At 32.9% G+C, this 13,938-nt stretch overlaps 3 protein-coding genes across 4 annotated transcripts in view; 2 read left to right on the top strand and 1 right to left on the bottom strand.

Moving 5' to 3' along the window:
• Positions 1-430: 430 nt before the first annotated feature.
• On the top strand, positions 431-1,399 carry LOC107873989 (putative F-box/FBD/LRR-repeat protein At4g13965). The gene has a single exon (XM_016720899.2). It carries the CDS (start codon positions 431-433, stop codon positions 1,397-1,399), a length of 969 nt encoding a protein of 322 aa, XP_016576385.2.
• Positions 1,400-3,523: 2,124 nt separating this feature from the next.
• On the top strand, positions 3,524-4,950 carry LOC107873988 (F-box/LRR-repeat protein At3g26922-like). The gene is made up of 4 exons (XM_047414513.1): positions 3,524-3,980; positions 4,164-4,299; positions 4,466-4,529; positions 4,939-4,950. The coding sequence occupies exons 1-4, from the start codon at positions 3,524-3,526 to the stop codon at positions 4,948-4,950; spliced, it is 669 nt and encodes a 222-aa protein (XP_047270469.1).
• Positions 4,951-8,720: 3,770 nt separating this feature from the next.
• LOC124899312 overlaps positions 8,721-13,938 on the bottom strand; it is a 15,117-nt gene continuing 9,899 nt past the window's right edge. The window contains exons 3-4 of one of the 2 annotated variants that reach the window (XR_007056645.1): positions 9,951-10,097; positions 8,721-9,370 (exon numbers count right to left, since the gene is read on the bottom strand). Coding sequence is in view for 1 of the 2 variants with exons in the window: in XM_047413734.1 (XP_047269690.1) it covers positions 10,042-10,097 (56 nt within the window). In the remaining variant the exon portion in view is untranslated. Of the gene's footprint in view, positions 9,371-9,826; positions 10,098-13,938 lie in introns of those variants that run through there. The other variant, XM_047413734.1, reaches the window with a different exon arrangement.

Genomic DNA, 13,938 nt, shown 5'->3' with positions numbered 1-13,938 from the left:
AGATATAGATAGATATAGATTCGGAAATTTCATCTATTACTTCTCCACTCCATCATCAATATTGAAACAAAGTCATCACTATTTATCCTAGTGCTAATTATATAACTTTGATGGATGATAGCTGAATTTATAACTCAAACTCCTCATCCCGTAAGAACTCTCTTCTTTACTTTATGTTACGATATATAATATAAATAAAATTTTATTTTATTTTATATTTAGAGATTCTAATAGTCGAATTTAAATTTTAGTTCTTTTTTTATTTGTATAAATGATAAATCGAAATAAAAGAAATAATATAACCATTTTTGTGTAGACTCCTTCCATAAGTTGGTTAGCTTTAGGATTAGAGAATGACAGACACTCTTATAAATATTCTTACACCCTTAGAGTTAGGATTTTCAAACTTCAGAGAACAAATTTGGGGCCAATGGATGGGAATAATGATGCAGTATGTGATGATCGAATTTCGAAATTGCCAGAGCCAATTTTGCATCACATACTGTCTTTCCTACATGCTAAAGATGCGGCACGAATGAGTACATTGTCCAAGGTTTGGGATAGTACTTGGAATTCACTCCCCTACTTAGATTTTGGTGATATTTTCGACTGGTCAATAAATCTGAATGTTGTTATAGATCAAACTCTAGCAAATAGGAAAAAGCACAAGAGTTCCATGCAAAAGTTCTCTCTGTGCTTACGCCATTATGCTGGTCTTTGTAATGTCGGCAACTGGATTAAGATACGCATAGCTTGTAATATCAAAGAGTTGAATCTAAGAGTAGAAAGACATGATTATCAAGGAAACTTCGTATACGGCAGCTTGCCAGAGGCAATCCTTGCTGCCAAATCACTAAATGTGCTGAATTTGTTTGGATTTAATATTGAATTGCCCGCTTACGATGGTACGATAAATTTATCATCTTTGCAAGAATTGCACCTCTCTTTCGTGTTTTTGGATGAGCAATTTATTAAGGCTATGTGCACAAGCTGCTGTAATTTAGAGCATCTGTCTTTGCAGTATTTCAACGGACTCACCAGCTTTCAAGTTGGTGATACTTTACCTAAGCTGAAAAAGATTGACTTGGTTACCTTGGAACCTCCCCATTCGGTACTCCAATTGGTTGATATTGCTGCAATTAATCTCGAAGACCTCTGGATCAACAACCTTTATGGGAGTACAAATGTTGTTAGAATAACTGCTTGCAAAGCCCTCAAGAGTTTGTACCTCCGTGGTGTGGATGTCACCAGTAATTGGTTAGAGGAACTATTTTACAGCCTACAAAATCTTGTAAAGTTCGAGTTAATTCGTTGCAAGAACCAGAAGACTATGAAGATCGCAAGTGACAGGCTCAAACAACTGAGAGTAGTTGATTGTCACAATTTGATTTCTGCTTAATTGGACACTCCTAATTTAATAAAGTTCCACTGCTTTAAAGAGAAGTTTAAAGTAAGCTTGGGTTGAAGAAGAGAAAAAGGACAAACTTATGTTAATTAAAAAAAGGCTCCTTGCATGCCATTCAATATTATTGGTATTAGCACATTAAAACTTGTTCATATAAATGTTGTTGCCCCAAAATATTAGGAAACGTTGTTTATTGACTGGTTGACGATTTTTGCTACTCGTTGATTATTAGACAAATTATTGCTATTGAATAAACCAGAAGATACATGGAGTCGATCTAACCTGATTGGATGAAGCGTGACTGTTTCCTCCTTTCCTGCCTAGGTCTGCGGAGTGTTTTGCGATTTGACTGCGCGACTTATAGTTTTGAGTAAAAAGAACTTTCCTACTAACACTGCTAGCTATTGTCTTCCACTGGCTATTCCCATGTATTGTGAGCCTTTGGTTCATCTGGTGCTTCTGCTTCCTTTAGTTGTGCATTTTATTCTTTGACCATTAGAAAGCACCCGTTTATTGTACTCGCTTAGATGATTCCTCCATTCAGATAATGTTTTGATTCCGAGCGGCAATAGGATAACACCCATAGAGTTCTAAACCTTTCTAATACTGCATTCATGATTGATTCTTTATAACGTTTAACATTTTACCGTTGTTCCTGTTGTTTATATAGTCCATACTGAATTATTTTTCTCTGCTTGACAGTTTATATATTCAGATGCATCAGGTGAAGTTGAAAAGCCTTGTTGTGCATCTCTACCTGGGAAATGTAGAATAATTTTGCAATAAATAGCCTTGTACTGGAAAGAGCTATCTGTTAAATTACACAAGCTTTAAGTGGAATATAATGCTTTTGGCAGAAGGAGAGTCTTAGAGCAAGATAAAGTTAGTCGCCATGAGACCAATAGGTCTCGAGATATTTTGGACACATCCACTTCTAATTGCAAATTTGCCACAAAAGTGAGGATCGACTCTTGTATATTCTAACTATGTTTGCGACAGCAATTTGTGCGGTTAAAATAGAAATCGACCATTACTCCGAAAATCGTACATAATGAGATTACTCACCTTAGGGAACAATGCTCGATATGAGGCACACGATGTGCCATAGAACTCAACAATCACTAATCTATCCTCAGCTTGACTCAATGCATCTAATGTACTCATTCTGTGGTGATAACGATAATCTGGTCTTGCTAAGTAAACGAGTCTTTTTGATATTTTTCTTCCGACTCTTTTCTCCATAACTCGAACCAAGACAACAAATTTCTACAGAAGAACCTAACGATTATAGCTTCATGCCAATTTCGTTTTTCAGTTGTTTTAAGGACTAGAACAATGGAAAATTATTGTGAGCCGTAGACTTAAACATTAAGTTAGACATAACTCATAAGGCATACTTCGTCTGAAGAGAAAACAAGTATTTTGCTTTGGAGCTTCAACGATCTAGATAATTATAGCAGTAAATGCAACTACACATCACTCCTCAAAATAAAAATTTAACCTTGCAGAAAGAAAGTCGGATGGCTAAACGCTTATTCTTGACATGCTGCCATGCATATTGAGAATACAATTAAGTAAATAAAACTGAGCTCTCTTTAACTGTCTAAGCTTTTTTAGATAAGATGCCCACACATTTCAACGTTGAATGAATGTCAAACTTCATTTCTTCAATTATTGTTTAACAAAATACTTAAGCACGCAATCGCGCATCAAATTCACCTGGCATACTGAAAAGTGCCTCATACCAAAACATACAGAGTAATCCTGGAGGCATAACTTGGAAGAGTAGGCATAATTATCCTATTTCTAATTATAGACCCATTATATAACTTTGATAGATGATAGCTCAATTTAACTCAAACTCCTCATCCCGTATGAACTCTTTCCTTTATTTTATAATATAAATATAAATAAAATTTTATTTTATTTTATATTTAAAGATTCTAATATTTGAATTTAAATTTTAATTCTTTCTTTATTTGTGAAAATGATAAATTGAAATAAAAAGAAATAATATAATAATTTTTGATAGAAACTCTTATAAATACTTTTACACCCTTAGAGTTAGGGTTTTCAAACGCCAGAGAACAAATTTGAGGGCGATGGAAGGGAATAGTGATGCAACACAGAATTTCGAAATTGCCAGAGCCAATATTGCAGCACATCCTGTCTTTCTTACATGCTAAAGATGTGACACGAATGAGTACATTGTCTAAGGTTTGGGATAGTGCTTGGAAGTCACTCCCCTACTTAAATTTTGGTGATATTTTAGACTGGTCAAAAGATCTGAATGTTGTTATAGATCAAGCTCTAGCAAATAGGAAAAAGCACAAGATTTCCATTCAAAAGTTCTCTCTGTGCTTGTGCTTAGGCCATTATGGCGGTCTTTGTTGTGTCAGAAACTGGATTAAGATACTCATAGCTTGTAATATCAAAGAGTTGAATCTAAGAGTAGAAACACATGATTATCGAGGCAACTTCGTATACGGCAGCTTGCCCCTGGCAATCTTTGCTGCCAAATCACTAAATGTGCTAAGTTTGTCTGGATTTAGTATTGAATTTCCCGCTGATGATGGTATGATAAATTTATCATCTTTGCGAGAATTGCACCCTCTCTTTTGTGTTTTTGGATGAGGAATTTATTGAGGCTATTTCAACGGACTCACCAGCTTTCAAGTTGGTGAGACTTTACCTAAACTAAAAAAGATTTACTTGGTCAACTTGCCCCTTTCAGTACTCCAATTGGTTGATATTGCAGCAATTAATCTCGAAGAGCTTACGATCGACAACCTTGAGATCGACAACAGCTATGGGAATATAAATGTTGTTAGAATAACTGCTTGCAAAGCCCTCAAGATTTTGTTTATCAGGGGTGTGGATGTCAACAACAATTGGTTAGAGTAACTATTTTACAGCCTACAAAATCTTGAGAAGTTTGATTTAATTTGTTGCAAGACCTTGAAGAGTATGAAGATTGCAAGTGACAGCCTCAAACAACTGAGCATCTATCATTTTCACAAATTGATTACTGTTGACTTGGACACTCCTAATTTAATAAAGTTCCTCTGCTTTAATAAGAAGTTTAGCGTTTGCTTGGGCTGAAGGAAGCGAAAAAGGCCAAAAGGTACGAACTTCATATGAATATTGTTGCCCCAAAACAATTGGAAGTCTAACTACCTAGATAGATCCCTAAACAAATTCCACTTTTCTTCAATCCCAACCTATTCGTTGATGACGACCTGCAATTCTTTTTTCAATACTATCTATTTGCTCATTATATTTCCTCTTTTTCTTCAATATCCTTTTCCATATAATTGTACCTATTCCACTGATAGGTGCCATATCTCTATTTCCTTTATCTAATAACGAGGAAAACTGTAGAAGCATTAAACAATTGAATTTAGACCTACCTTTAAATACCTACATCTCCGACAGAGCATCTTTCCTATGCTATTCAATTACAAAATCAGCCAGATATCAGCGTGCAACTCGTTCTTTCATAATTGTTTTTGATCTGGTTGTTCTCTTTTCAGATTGATAGTTGATGCTTTTATTTCTCTTCATATGCCTCTCTGAATCTGAAGTAGCTTTTTGTGTTGTTTTGAGTATTTTGACCTTGAAACTCAATGTTATTTTGTTGTGTTTAAGTCTTTTTCTGGGAAGAAATGGAGGAATATAGATGAAGCCATCGAAAATGGTGATAGCATTACGACCAGTGAATAAGGAGGACACAGGTAGAGCAGCTTAACGGCAACTGCAAAAATTTCTATCATTAGCCGGAGTGGTCATTTTTGTAGAAGACCGATTCTTTAGGACCTTTTTTCATATATAGAACAAAAACAATGATACAAATGAGATATAAGTGTAAAAAGGGCCTATTTAACATGCCAGCTAATTTTATATACTCTCACGCACACAAATGATTTTCTCATATTCTTGTGTTCAAGCAGATAGCGAGTGCACCATTATCTTTAATTAAGTCATGTCAATTATCAACTACCTAATTTGACATACAATTCTTTTAAATTTAAAATTTATAAAAAATTATTAGCAAAGTATAAATTTCAAAATGATCAAATATCATTAATTTAGTGCTAATATAACAAAAGTAGACCATCCTTTCATATTAGACATCGATACATTTTCATATTCTAAAAACGATCAATGATTGCATCGTTGTTTATATCTACAAATATATGCTTCTTTCTCAATATAGCAAACTAAGCAATCACTTAAAACCTAGATCCGGTTGACAAGGCCCTTGTTGAATATAGTGTCTTGACAAGGCCCTTGTTGAATATAGTGTCTTCTCACTTGATCTCGTATCGCAGAGTCATATTCATGAATTGATTTTCTTTCTTTGGGATCAAATTTAAGTGAATTCATATCAAATTCTTTACAAGACAGAGAGAATTGTCTTTAAAATTAGAACTTGATTGAGGAGAATAATATCTACCAATTTCAATTCACAAGAATCAATAACAAATTCCTACAAAATAAAAATTTCATAAAAAATATAAGTAAACATAACATTACTAATAGGGAAATGAAAAAATTACAAAAACTAGCATATTTAAGACTATAATAATAATAATAAATAACAATACTTTTGTAAAATTACAGTTTATAGCTAGAGTAACATTATTTTACTCATTAACTAGGCAAGCGCATGTTTTACTCTCACTACTTTATATTTTCCTATTTTCATTCCACTATTTCACCTCCCCCAAATATAACCATATCTTATACCCCTTTATTTCATCTTATTTTTTTGTCATTTCATTTTTTATTTTCACTTTATTTTCTCTCTTCTATTTCTCTTCTTTTTTTACCTTTTTCATTTTTTTTATTTTTTGTTTTCTTTTTTTTCTTTTTCATATAGGAAGATAATTATCTCCATGATCTTCAAGATTTCAAAATAAAACATCATTACTGTCTTTCACTCTCTTATATCTCTACCTTTTTTTCTTGTTAGTTTTTTTTCATCTTATTTTTTATCATTTTATTTTTTTATTTTGATTTCTTTTTCTTTTTCATTTTTTCTTTCCACTTTATTTCCTCTCTTCTACTTCTCTTTTTTTTTTTTTTTTCTTTTTTCATTTTTTTCTTCCTTGCTCATATCTTTTTTTTTCTTTTTCTATTTTCGTTTTCTTCTTCTTTTTCAATTTTATTTTGTTTATTTTTTCTTTTATTTTTACACTTCTATTTCTATTTCTTCCTTTTTTTTTCTTTTTCACTTTTTTTTTCTTTTTATATTTTTGTTTTTTTTATTTTTTACTCTTCTATCTCTAACTTTTATTTTGAAAATACAAATATGTATATTACATACACATATTCAAAAAACATACAAAATACATAGTCATACAGATCTGGATATGTATTTATAGTACAAAATATACATATGTATTTACGAAATACATATCATATTCATATTAAATAGTAACAAACATAACTATACTATATATCTTCATATGTATTTGCGAAATACAAAGGTGACTCATATAAAATAAGAATATACATATGGATCAGATATGTATTCTGTAAATACATCTGCAGAGCTATATATATTTTATACGGTGTTGGATTTGTCTTTGAACTGTACATACTATGTCATTTTAGAGGGTAACATATGTACTTATTTGTTTTCTTTTACTATTTAAAATATGTATCATGTATTTTTTTATTACCTATATGTATATGTATAAATTGTCATTTTTGTTATAGAGATTTTGTGTCCTATATGTTTATATATACATGAGTCAGATATGTATTTCTGTAAATACATATGCAGATATATATGTATGATTTTTACCGTATATACATATGCAATTCAGTATGTTTATTTATTTTGTATATTGTTTGAATATGTATATATGATATAGATATTTGCCTTTTAAAAATAAAGATAGAGATTAAAGAATAAAAAAAGGAAAAAAAATAGAAAAAAACAAAAACGAAAAATAAAAATTTGAAAAAGAAGAAGTGGAAAATAAAAAAAAAGAAGTAAGAGAAATAGAAACTAAAAATAGAAGTGTAAAAATAAAAGTGAAAAAAAATTTAAAAAAATAAGAAAATGAATTTTTTTTTTGAGGAAAATAAAAAGGAAAAAAAAAAGAAAAAAATAAATTAAAAATGAAAAAAGAACAAAAAAAAAAGAGAAGTAGAAGAGAGAAAATAAAGTGGAAAGAAAAAAAATGAAAAAGAAAAGAAAATTAAAATTAAAAATTAAAATAAAAAAACTAACAAGAAAAAATAGTTAGAGATATAAGAGAATGATATTTTGAAAATCATGAAAATAATAATCTTCATATTTGAGTTTGATTTGGAAAAAGAATCTACTAATTTAAATAAGAGTAATTTATGGAAATATAATTAGATGCGATAATTATTTCTTATTTAACTCAACTAATTTGAGTAAAACAAGAGCAGTAAATCTTGTTGTACATGTATTTGAATAACAATAATTTACTTAAATACAAAATACAATTTGTTATTTTTCGTAATTATGAAACTGTTGCTAAAAAAGTTACAATTAATACTCTATAGTTGTCATTTCTGAAATTTTCCACACTTCTCCTTCCATAGGTTGCAATTAGAATTTTGAAAAAATATTAATACTTTAAATTGAGAAATAAAAAAAAAAATCTTATTTTATCTATTACCATTTCAATTAAAAAGCATGTTAATATCCATGAGCATCTAATTTTTATCTAGTGATGCAGAAACAAAATAGACGATTCATGAGTAAGGAAAAAAGTAATTAATAGTAAAGAATTTATGATAGGTTATCGTCAATAGCCACAAAATTATGATGAATAAAGGTAATGTAAGGATGAACTTGGAAGAAAGAAAAATTTGTTTGAAGGGACTTTTGGTTTGGAAAAAGGGAAATTTTAGGGATTTGGGGGGAATACACCAATAAGGCAATATTGTTTGGGCTTGGGGAATCGAACCCGCGATGTCGAGTTCCGAAGGATGCTCAACTTTGAGTCTCGAACCGGTAATTTTGTACGAAGTTACCGAATGCACGTGCACCCTCACGGTGCCACATGGGTCCGCCTCTGTGTTCAAGTGACACGTAGATGTCAAGTTAAAATGTCTATCTATCCATACTTAGATATCTGACATACAAATTTTGACAAGTTTAAGGGGTTACCTAGGTATTTAGCGTATTTAGATACATTGTTTATTGACTGGTTAATGGCTTTTGCTTCTCTTGCTGATTTGAGATTACTAAACAAATTATTGCCATTGGATAAAGTGGAAGTTATATGTAGTTGATCAACTTCAACAAGAATAGTGTAAAACCAAGGAATTCAAGCCTTAAAAATTCATTATGCTCGTCATTTGCTCCTCTTATTTGCTCAGTCTGAACATTGTTTTGGTCTTACCTGATTGCATGAAGCGTGACTGTTTCCTCCTTTTGTCCCGCCTAGGGACAGGGTGGTTTAATCTGTTTCCAGCCATACATGTACAAATTGCAGCAAAAACTCTGTTTTGCTATTTGACTGGGTAACTTGCTTATAGTTTTGAGGAAAAATAAGTTTCCAACTATTACTTCAATTGATAGTCCTCTGTGTGTAGTTCCCACCCCCACACACACACCCCTAAGAAGGGAAAAGGGAAACACAAAAGTCACCCCCTTTTATTTGTCACCCACTGGCTATTCCAGTGATTTGTGAACCTTAGCTTCACCTGGTGCTGCTGGTTCCTTTAGTATTTTGTTCATTAACAAGAACCCATTAATTGTACTCACTGAGGTGATCCCTTCGTTCAGATAATCCTTACTAGAATGTTAACCTTTCTAATACTGCTTTCATGATTGATTCTGTATGACGCGTCTTTTTTACCTTTCTTCCTGTTGTTCATACTTTATAGTTAATGATGTCTGATTTTCCTTTGTTTGACAGTTCATATATGAAGATGCATCAGATAAAGTTGAGCAGCCTTGTTCTGCAGCTCTACCTGGGAAATGCTTGAGGCGTAAGTTAAAGAATGTCGAATTGAATAACTTTACATGTATGGAGCAAGAGAGGTTGAGAAACTACTTTATTGCAAGTGCAGACATTTCAGAATAGCTAATTGGAGTATTCCTAACAATTATAGCTTTATGCAAACAGGTTTTAGCATTCACTGTTTTCTTTGTTGTTATGAGGACTAGAACAGTGGAAAATTATTGTGAGCTGTGGATATAACTTCAGCTATCTAGATAATTAGCAGTAAAAGCAACTGCACGTTACTCTTCAAAATCAAAAATCAACCTAGCAGAAAGTACGATTGATGACCAACTGTAACGACCCGAATCGGGTCCAGGACGTGGCATTGCACCCGATACTATCGCTAGTATGAGCGAATGTTCTGGCATATCACCCCAGCATACTTCTAATACAAATGAATAAAGCAGATAATATAAGATTTATATTTGAATTTCTCAAGGGATAAAACTTCATCAAAGTTTATTAACACCGCATGATATCTGACAATACTAATAGTTACAATAAATAATGACTGAAAATTACAAAGTTTGTTTGACAACTATACCAACTTGTTAAGCCTCTAATAGGTACCAATACTGAAAGGAAAGAAAATGTAAAGAAGTCATCACATCTCGTCCATCCTCCTGCTAGGTAAGAGGCTCACCAATGACAGAAGATAGAGATCCTAATGAGGCACCTGACTTGAGAGCCAGAATCTACATCATGTAACGATGTAGCATCAAAGACGATCAATACATAGAATGTATTAGTAAGTAAAACCATTTCAGAAGGGTAGTATAGCAAGAAGTTAGAAATGATAATAAAACTCAAATGTAATACGTAGAATGTATTGGTATGCAAACCATTTCAGAAAGGTAGTACGGCAAGAGGTTAGAAATGACAATAAAACTCAAATGTAAGTGAAGAAAACTAGAAAAGAACAAGAATATAAACTAAATTTATAATTTACCAAGAAAGGCAGATTAAATTTCTTTGATTATTTGTGGGAGAAAGTAGTGAACCGTCATAAACCACCATGTGAGCTCATGGAGTCTGATTTCGGCCCGATCAGCTAAGCCATTATATATTTTGCCGAGCACAGGACGTGACATGACATAATTTGCTAGCAAGTATCCATGGTTAGCCCTTTTTTCGGAAAACATGAAAAAAAAAGGTCATCCGACTTGCAGAGTAATCTCTATCCTATATCAGCAAATATAGTTTCGGACATTTGTCGTTTAAACCTATGTCTTCACGATTGGCTAACTAACTCTCTTATGCTCATGACGTTATCTTATTTATTTATGTTAAAAGTGTTAGTCATATTAGGATTATGCTTTTAGCCTTTTTAGGCTCATGTCATAATTTAGCCTTTTGGGCTTATGTTGGGAATTTAATTACTCTGATTTCATAAGATTTTCATTTGGTACCATTTTATGGCTTTTTGGAAGAGTTAAGAAACATTCTATTAAGGGTTTCACTTTAATTTGTCCTGCTGGAATGGAAGAACTGAGCGAGTTACCTTCCATATCATATCTTAAACAACTCACAGAAGTACAACAACTATTGAAGCCAATGGAAAACAGTTAGTTGACTCAAGTAGATTATCTGCAGAGCCAAAAACAAGTGTTGGAGGACCTTAATGAAAGACTTACTACAACTAAGAACATGACTTCCATATCTCTTGAGGGAACTATGTTTATAAGTTACGGTGAAGGTAGCAATTTACAACTAAAACACATTTACAGAGAGCGAATCATGCTCGCAGATGTTAATTCTAATTGAACCACTATAACCAATAGATGTATATCACAAACATGAATAACGAGCCAGCACAGTTTACTGTAGAGCATCAGCCAAGCAACATATCACCAGTTGTTTAAGACATCAAATAGAAACAGAGAAATTTAAATCATTAGCTATAAGTTCGGTAGCCTTAACTAAATTACACATACTTCAGATAGAAAACCCAATATAAGACAATATTCATTATGTTACACAAATGTAGGAGTTATAGAGGATAACTCGAGATTTGTAGGGTGATTGAAGAACCGGGTTTGAGATTTCAGCTCAAGATGATGAGTTGAGAAGAAGAGAGAAGAGAAAGAAGAGAGTAGAATAGAGAGAATTTTAGAAGAGAAACTGATATTTCTTTTTATGATCCTTCTTTTACATGTTCTCTATATATCAAAGAAAATGGAATACACCAAGAATACATTTGTAACTAACTTTTAACAGAATTGAGAATGAGCAGTGAACAGTAAAAACTGTCTAACTAATTGGCAGTTATAACTATTTTCCAGAACTAATTTTTGATCTGGACTAAACTTCTTTTAATCTCCATTTCCATGCTCGTGTCTCATGGTCAACCTGCTAACTATCAATTATGGCCTGGAAAAGATCACAAGTAGCAGCATATAGCACCAATGACATAAGTTCAGCCCTTGTCACCCTTGATAAAGCATCAGCCACTTTGTTTTCCACCTCTCTCCTATATTCAATTGTGTAGTCAAATGGTATTATTCTAGTCAACCACAAGAGTTGAGAGTTAGTATGCAAATTTTGTTTCATTAAAAACTTCAAAGCTTTCTATTCAGTTCTAATGACAAACTTTTGACCAAAAAGATATTGTGACCATTTGGTAACAGCTTGCAGAATAGACAATAACTCTCTATCATATACTAACATGGCTGCATGTTTAGGGGTAAGAGCTTTGCTAATAAAAGCAATAGGATGGGCCTCTTTCATGAGAACAACACCAATACTAGTCCCACTTGAATTAGTTTCCATAATAAATAGCTTAGTAACTTCATGTAAAGCTAAAAAAGGAGCCTGGGTAAGTCTTTCCTTAAGAGTTTCAAATGCAGTAGCTGCTTCATTAGACCATTTGAACTTGTCCCTCTTTAAGAGGTCAGTTAATGGTCTAGTAATTATACCAAATCCCTGGATGAACTTTCTATAATAGCCGTCTAATCCAAAAAATCCTCTTAACTGCTTAAGAGTAGTAGGAACAGGCCAATTTTGCACAACATTCACCTTTTGAGGAACAGTAGATACTCCATGCTCAGTAATAAAATAGCCAAGATACTCAATTCTCAATACCCCAAAGAAACATTTACTTCTTTAACAAATAGTTGGTGTTGCATCGTGACTTCAAAAACAACTGTAAGATGCAACAAGTGATCTTCCAAGCTCTTGCTATATACAAGTATATCATCAAAGAAGACTAAGACAATTTACGCATAAAGGGTTGAAATACAAAAGTCATAAGTCCTTGGAAAGTTGCTGGTGTATTTGATAAACCAAAGGGCATATTCAAAATGACCTGAGTGTGTCCTAAAAACTGTTTTAGGCACATCCTACTCTGCCATTCTCAGCTAATGGTAACCAGACTTGAGGTCAATCTTAGAAAAGATCTTGGACCCTCTTAACTCATCTAACAATTCTTCAACAATTGGAATTGGAAATTTGTTCTTGACAGTATGTTTATTTAAATCTCTATAATCCACACACATCCTCCAAGAACCATCCTTCTTCCCAACTAAAACAACCGGACAAGCAAAAGGACTACAACTAGGTTATATGATCCCTTGATTCAACATTTGTTATATTAAACCTCTAATGATATCCATTTTCACAAATTGATATCTATATGGTCTCTTGTTTACAGGTTCAGTACCATGGTGTAACACAATCCTATGATCAAAAACACCTCTAGAAGGTGGTAACTGAGTAAGTTCTGTAAACAAAGATTGAAACTGTACCAATAGACTTAATAACCTTGCATCTGTTTTAGGTTGTTCCTTAGTTTCAATGGCATACCATTGTGCATCACTATTCATAAAAAGAACTACTTGGATTTTGTATAGTTGAGACTGATTACCTAAAAACTTAGCCATTTTTCCAGCTCCTGAGGCTGTGACTTGACTTCCTACACCTCTGAGACAATGCTTCTTCCCTTTATAGTAGAATTCCATGGTGAGTTTCTTGAAATTCATCTTAATATCCCCCAACATGAGAAGCCACTGAACCCCTAAACCACCATCCCCCACAAGAACCTAGTGGTAACAACAAGAAATCAACTAAAAACTCAGCTCTTGTAATAACCAAGATATAGTACACATCTTGTCAACTTGCATGTCATTTCCATTTGATGCTGCAACTTTTTTAGGAAGAACTGATCTGATGAGGCACCCCAATTGTTGTACTAGCGCAAGGTCAATAAAGTTGTGTGAGCTACCAGTATCAATCAAGATGTGTAAAGGCTTTTTAAAGTGATAGCCAGTCACTTTCATGGTCCAATATCCTAAGGAACAATTTAAAGCATGAATAGAAATTTCCAGTTGCTCCATTGTGTTGGTCATCTCCACTTCTTGAATTTCTTTAGGGTCTAACATTTCCAAAATTTGGTCATCACCACCCTCATCCTGCTCCTCTATTGCAAGTATAACTGCTTAACAGTCGCGCATTTATAACCAAAAGTGTACCTCTCATCACAAAAGTAACAAAGACCTTTAGATCTCCTGTCATTCATTTCTTCAATACTTAATGTTCTCC

The sequence above is a fragment of the Capsicum annuum genome, chromosome 6 (genome assembly GCF_002878395.1).
Source record: "Capsicum annuum cultivar UCD-10X-F1 chromosome 6, UCD10Xv1.1, whole genome shotgun sequence".
In the NCBI taxonomy this organism is placed as follows: domain Eukaryota; kingdom Viridiplantae; phylum Streptophyta; class Magnoliopsida; order Solanales; family Solanaceae; genus Capsicum; species Capsicum annuum.
This window is presented reverse-complemented; position numbering and strand designations above follow the sequence as displayed.

Excerpts from the sequence above, each read along its gene's own strand:
- LOC107873989 (XM_016720899.2), top strand. The coding sequence starts at position 431 with ATGGATGGGAATAATGATGCAGTATGTGATGATCGAATTTCGAAATTG.
- LOC107873988 (XM_047414513.1), top strand. The coding sequence starts at position 3,524 with ATGCAACACAGAATTTCGAAATTGCCAGAGCCAATATTGCAGCACATC. Across the intron at positions 3,981-4,163 it reads TGAATTTCCCGCTGATGATG|CAATTAATCTCGAAGAGCTT; the intron begins GTATGATAAATT and ends TTGATATTGCAG. Across the intron at positions 4,300-4,465 it reads GTGGATGTCAACAACAATTG|TTCCTCTGCTTTAATAAGAA; the intron begins GTTAGAGTAACT and ends AATTTAATAAAG.